At 33.0% G+C, this 5954-nt stretch overlaps 2 protein-coding genes and 1 long non-coding RNA gene across 3 annotated transcripts in view; 1 reads left to right on the forward strand and 2 right to left on the reverse strand.

Annotated features, from left to right (window-relative positions):
- The window catches only part of LOC102675875 (odorant receptor 67c-like), a 2472-nt gene extending 964 nt beyond the window's left edge, over window positions 1–1508 (reverse strand). Inside the window, exons 1-4 of the mRNA XM_006618777.2 lie at window positions 1300–1508; window positions 866–1129; window positions 294–744; window positions 53–152 (exon numbers count right to left, since the gene is read on the reverse strand). Of these exons, the coding sequence (XP_006618840.1) occupies window positions 53–152; window positions 294–744; window positions 866–1129; window positions 1300–1342 (858 nt within the window). The 5' untranslated portion in view covers window positions 1343–1508. The remainder of the gene's footprint in view (window positions 1–52; window positions 153–293; window positions 745–865; window positions 1130–1299) is intronic.
- Window positions 912–2024, forward strand: LOC116186002. The gene is made up of 2 exons (XR_004150921.1): window positions 912–1037; window positions 1950–2024. It is a non-coding gene; the product is annotated as an uncharacterized LOC116186002 (long non-coding RNA).
- Window positions 2025–2080: 56 nt separating this feature from the next.
- LOC102673209 (odorant receptor 4-like) lies at window positions 2081–5031 on the reverse strand. The gene is made up of 6 exons (XM_006618758.2): window positions 4687–5031; window positions 3164–3641; window positions 2772–2871; window positions 2569–2691; window positions 2327–2482; window positions 2081–2254 (listed from the first exon to the last, which is right to left on the reverse strand). The coding sequence occupies exons 1-6, from the start codon at window positions 4955–4957 to the stop codon at window positions 2183–2185; spliced, it is 1200 nt and encodes a 399-aa protein (XP_006618821.1). The 5' UTR covers window positions 4958–5031; the 3' UTR covers window positions 2081–2182.
- Window positions 5032–5954: the final 923 nt, after the last annotated feature.

The following is a 5954-nucleotide window of genomic DNA, read 5'->3' on the forward strand; positions in this document are numbered from 1 at the left end:
TCTTTTTTTTCTTCTCGTATCAACGTAACAAATTATATATTTCTCTTCGTACCATAATAGCCTGGAAACATTGAAAGCACAATTGCACGGTACAACCCAGTATCTGAATCAGAAGCATCACGTTGAAACAATTTTCTATCGTTTCCGCGAACCTTGACGAAAATAACATTTATTCTCTTTATATATAGCTCGATTCAGTAATAACCTTATTTTTCTCTCCTAAATATAATTTACTAAACAATTTGAAAAAAAAAAGAAAAAATATTTTCTCAAAACTTTTTTCAATAACTAACCTGTTAACATACTCGTGCCTCTGAACAATTTCTTTCAATCTCGTCTCCAAATCTTTTTTATCATAGGTCGGTAATCGGCTGAGCTCATTTTTTATACCCGACAGTTGTCCGCACACGTGCAAAATCAACATGGCCACGAAAGTATCAACGGCTGTATACGAAGTGGCCGCGTAAAGGGCGGCCACGAATTGACCGAGCATCGTCAACTCGTAATTCGGGCTTACTGTGATGTCGTAAGGGAAATATGCACGGAAGAGCAATTTGTTTTCGTTGTATTTCATGGAAATGTATCGTAAAAATACGTAAAAGGCGACTACGGTGTGACACATCATTGTACTTCTTATTATAGTGTTTCTAGTGATGTTCGCGATTCTCGCCATTGTTTCTTGTTCAGTTTTGCTTGTAACTTTGATCCAATCGTTGGTCATACAATTTAAAAGAGACTTCAATGCTTGAAAAGGAATATAAAATAAAAAGTGGTGGATAGAATATGTCTTGTAAGTTATATATATATATATAATAATTTTGCAAGAATATTAACTCGTGAAATATAATGTGAATATAATATTTACGTTTACCATTGATCCAAAAAGCGATAGTTTTTAGAAGGGAAAGCGTGATGGTAATATTACCCATTGACAGATTCTCGATCACGAGATTAAAATCGTTCGAAATTAACGAGAGATTGATGGTTTGTGGAGCGCAAATGAAACAAAATATCATTAGGAACGGTATCAGAACGAGGTAATTCGACGCTTGGTTCCATTTCCTCTCTTCTGGCCAAATACCGATGAGCTTCATCGTGTAATAGTTCCATCCATACAAATACTTTAAATCTAATTGTAAAGAGGAATATTTGACAAATAAAATTTTGAATTCAACTTTTGAATAGATTATAAAATACGTGGTAAAATGAAAAAAAATTTTTTCGTATGACAGAAAATTACAATTTTTCTTTTTCTTTTTTTTCTCAATATTTAGCTATTCAATTAATATGAAAAGTTACCTTTTTGAATATTCATTGAAGTTTTTTCCCGTAAGTGAATCATATTCTGCTCTCATATTCAAAAGGTACTCTGTCGTCGTGTTTCTTAGCGCATATCCCCTTCTCGCGTTCAGAAAATACATCGGGACATCAATTATTCATGAATATCTAGTTTCCAACTGCACGCTTAAATCGAATTTATCGTTATAACACGTTTGATCGTTGCAAATATTCGTAATTATTCATAACCTTGTACGAAGGAATAATAAAAAAAAAAAGAAGAAATAAGAGCATTGCTCGTATTTTTTTTCAACTTTCTTAGTCCATATCGTTTTTCTCTTATCTTTCGAACGAACTTTCGATAGAAATGATCGAACGTAAAATATTTCGATAAAATTACTTTTCAACTTAGTGATATTAATTTTTTTTTTAAAAAAATAGAAAGAAAGAAAAGAAGACGATGTAAAAGATGAATATAATAATATCAATTTTTTTTTTTTTTAAGCTTTAAGTGATTCGAAATAAGAAAAGTAAGTAACCTTTCACTTGTGTTCACACCGATAAAACGTATACATACCGTACTCTGTATTATAATTTTTATTAAAATGTTTTATTAATATTTTTTTTATTAAAATGTTACACTTTTTTCTCTTTTTTTTTCTTTTTTGCAGTAAAGATCTAAAACGACAGATCGAAGACGATGAATCGATCAAACGAAGAAGGAATCCTTTAAAGACATTGTTATTTCTTACAAAATGTGAGTAACGTTTCTTTTTTTTTTTTTCTTTTTTTTTTAATCAGGATATACGAATCATATTATTTCAATACATATCAAAACGTTTATTCGTATAATCAGAGTGCTGTGTTTTTTAATTATAGTGATAAAATCGTTTCGATCATCGTGTTATTTCTCTTCGACCGGCCTATCTTTCATGGCCAATAACACGGAAAGATATCCAGCTGATGTTTTCAATACCTGACGGAATTGAACGTGATTGAACGTGATTTGAAAATTTTCAAAGATCCAAGGAATCTGTTTCTGACTCACAGCGTTGAAAAGTTCAAGGGAGAACGGGCTGAATTTTCCAGCTGTTATTTGAAACGACACGTTTGCACGGCGTATCACGATCACTAATAAAACGGCGTGCCTCGATGGTAAATCGTACCAATTACAATCGTACGTCGATCGGCCAATACCCGTGCTCTGAAAAAACCAGTATCCATTTTTTGGAAGAAGAAAACACTAATTGGACAATTACTCATTTTATCATCGACTCGAAACGACTCAACTTGTCCTAGAAGAGTTTCTCCCACGTAGCAATAGATGAAAAGATGAAGCATGGTGTAGATCACGTGTATGATAAAAAATATCATTCCAACTATCGGCACATCCGCCTCCTCTCGATCTACCGACTACGGAGGGGAAGCGTAATTAATGTAAAGAAAAATTCGAATCGAAATCGAAAACTTATAATATCGAGTTAGTTGCGTACGGTTATCATGCGATATCCGGTCAAGCAGAACATCGCCGTGCAGATTAAGGTTTGAACGAGCAACGTGATGTTGAAACAATCCTCCACTATCACGGCAAACCTTCGAAACGAATGATTCTGTTCAACTTCGATTCCTAAGATCGGTCATCCTCAAAAGCAATCTTTCGAATTAATCTCGAATCTTATTATTATTATATATTCAGAAATTTTCGCTTAAAAAGTTATGGAATATCTCGATTTTTGCACGATCCTTCGTCTCATCTATTATCGTTTCGCGCAATTATCGAGCTTCCACTTGGTAATTCTTAATTTCAATAATAATAAATTTTTCAATTTAATTTTGAAACTAATCAAATTACGCGTCTACGAGATAATAAATAATATTAGTAAACCTCGACAGATGGTTGTGCCTGTTCACGATGGATCTGAGACGTTCCTCGAACGTTTTATAATCGTTCCTCCTCGTGGCGTTGACCAGGTCCTCGAGAGCTGTTCCAAGAACGGTTAATTGGCCGCACAAGTGTAACACGAGAACCGCAAGGAACGTGTCGAAGCAGGAATAGCATATCGCGGTTAGAACGGTGCCCATCAACTGTCCCAGCCAGGTGATCTCGAAATTGGGGCTTCTGCTCGTCTCGTAAGGGAAGGTGGCAGGGTGGAGCAACCCCCCAAGATCCGCTTCCGACGCGTTCTCCGCGTTACTCCAAATCTGAAGGGAGACGAAGGCGAAGAGCATGAAATACGTGAGGGTGGAGCAGACGATCGATATAGCTCGACCGATTCTCGCGTTCCTCAGCATCGTTTCCCGATCTTGGTCGCCGATCGGCTCACTCCAATCGGCCAACATTTCGCCGAGCAGTTGGGTAAGAGCTAAACAAAAGTTTTATATCCAAGATGTTTTTGGTTAAACTTTGTTAAAATTGTTCGATTGAGGGTTAAAATTAACTTAGAAATAATTTTTACAATATTTGTAATTTTGAAGAATTAATTAAAAAGAGTTAATTAGAAAATAGAAAATTAAAAAATTTAAATCGAATTATCGAATTTTGAATTATTAAATAAATAGTATGGCGATATATTTTTATTGTAATTAGAGAGAAAGAAATTCAAGATATTTTTAATTGAATGTTATAAAACTGTTCAAATTCAGTTATGCGTTCAATAGCAGGTTAAATTTATTTTATAAATAATTTTTATAATATTTGTAATTTTGAAGAATTAATTAAAAAGTTAGAAAATAGAAAATTAAAAAATTTAATTAAATTATCGAATGTTGAATCATTAAATATTGTATATTTTTATTCTTTATTAGAGAAAAACAAAAGTTTGCTTGGATATATCTAAGATATTTTTAATTGAACGTTGTAAAACTGTTCAAATTGTTCAATTATGCTCTCAATAGCAGATTAAACTTATTTTATAAATAATTTTTATAATATTTGTAATTTTGAAGAATTAATTAAAAAGTTAGAAAATAGAAAATTAAAAAATTTAATTAAATTATCGAATGTTGAATTATTAAATCATTAAATAGTGTACATTTTTATTCTAATTAGAGAAAAACAAAAGTTTGCTTGGATATATCCAAGATATTTCTGGTTAAACATTGTTAAAATTATTCAATTGCGCAACAGCGGGTTAAACTTAATTTATAAATAATTTTTATAATATTTATAATTTTGAAGAATTAATTAAAAAGTTAGAAAATAGAAAATTAAAAAATTTAACCAAATTATCGAATCATTAAATAGCATAGCTGTATATTTTCATTCTAAATTATATATTAAAGAAATTTATTCGTTAATTCGATCATAGTGATTGAGTCTTAACTTCAAATAGCGGGAAAATTGTATAAAAATTAAATTTGAGAAATGAACGAATATTGATTGTCGGATCATAAAAAATTAACACTCACCTTTTTTATAGTATCTCAAAACGATCTGCTTGATCAGTGCAAAGACGATGGGTATATTGATCGACAGATTTTCGATTACCTCGTCCAAAGACGTCGATTTCAGTATCAAATTCGCCGTTTGGGGGGCGCAGATGAAGGTAAACGTTACGAGAGTCGTGAACCAGAATATCAGATTCGACATCAATCGCGAGTTTCTCGACATTTTCCTCGGTTCTGGATACACGCCTAGCAACGTCAGATTGAAACGGTTCCATCCCATCGCGAAGTCCATTCTCCCTTCCTCACTTTCAACAATTTCTTCTAAATATATCGATATATATATCGATCAAAAACAGCTAACCATATTCTCTGACAAAAATTTCACGAAAATTTCGCCAAGTTATAAAGTTTTCGATTTTCAAATCGCTTTTGAAACTTTATAATTATATTATCACGAATATCTCGATTATTCGCCACGCTTCGACGCCAAGTGATTGACGACGAACCAATCCTCCGCGCACCCCTTTCGTTCCGCTCATTACGCATTCCCGCAATCCGAAAACCTTTCCCCCGTTCAAAACTTTTAATAACCGTAATCTGCAAGTTTTCTTTCGAGAACAACTCGAAACGACACCTGTAATTCGAACATTCGTTTCGACTCGTCGAAAGAAAAAGCGGAAAATGAAAAAAACTTCGTCCATCTTCCCTTCGTTCTACGAGACGTGTACAGGACTTGGACTTTCGAGAAAAAAAAAAAAGAGAAATGTCGAGCTCGAAGAGATTAATTATTGATATCGAGAATTTTGTGCAGTGACCACGAAGAATCTTAAGGTACGTGTATTTGTTCTAAAGTTTTTACTCCATCTATCTCCTTAAATAATATCTCTGATCGGTATTTGCGATTAACAGTATCGAAAGAAATCTTTTTCAGGATCTCTTTTTTATCTCAAATTAGATCGTGAGTCGAACGACATCTTCGACGTTAGTCTGAGTTTGACAGTCGTGGGAATAGAAATATTATTTTCAAAGTTTTTGAGATTTGTAAGCGTGGAGTACAGTAATGAAATTAGTTGGAGATGAGTTTGATTTTTCGTTATCGAATGACAAAATTACTTTTATTCGTAAAGAAATTAACGATAGAGAAAGCAGTGATGAAATAAGATGTATAAAAAGGGGAAAAATAAGAATAATGGATAGCAATCAAGTGAAGATATCGCGGAAGACATGGAAAATTCCAGATGGATAACACGCATAGAATCGGAAAATATATCGCGAAGAATACGATTTGT

Source organism: Apis dorsata, unplaced genomic scaffold (assembly GCF_000469605.1).
Source record: "Apis dorsata unplaced genomic scaffold, Apis dorsata 1.3 scaffold_374, whole genome shotgun sequence".
Classification (NCBI taxonomy): Eukaryota; Metazoa; Arthropoda; class Insecta; order Hymenoptera; family Apidae; genus Apis; species Apis dorsata.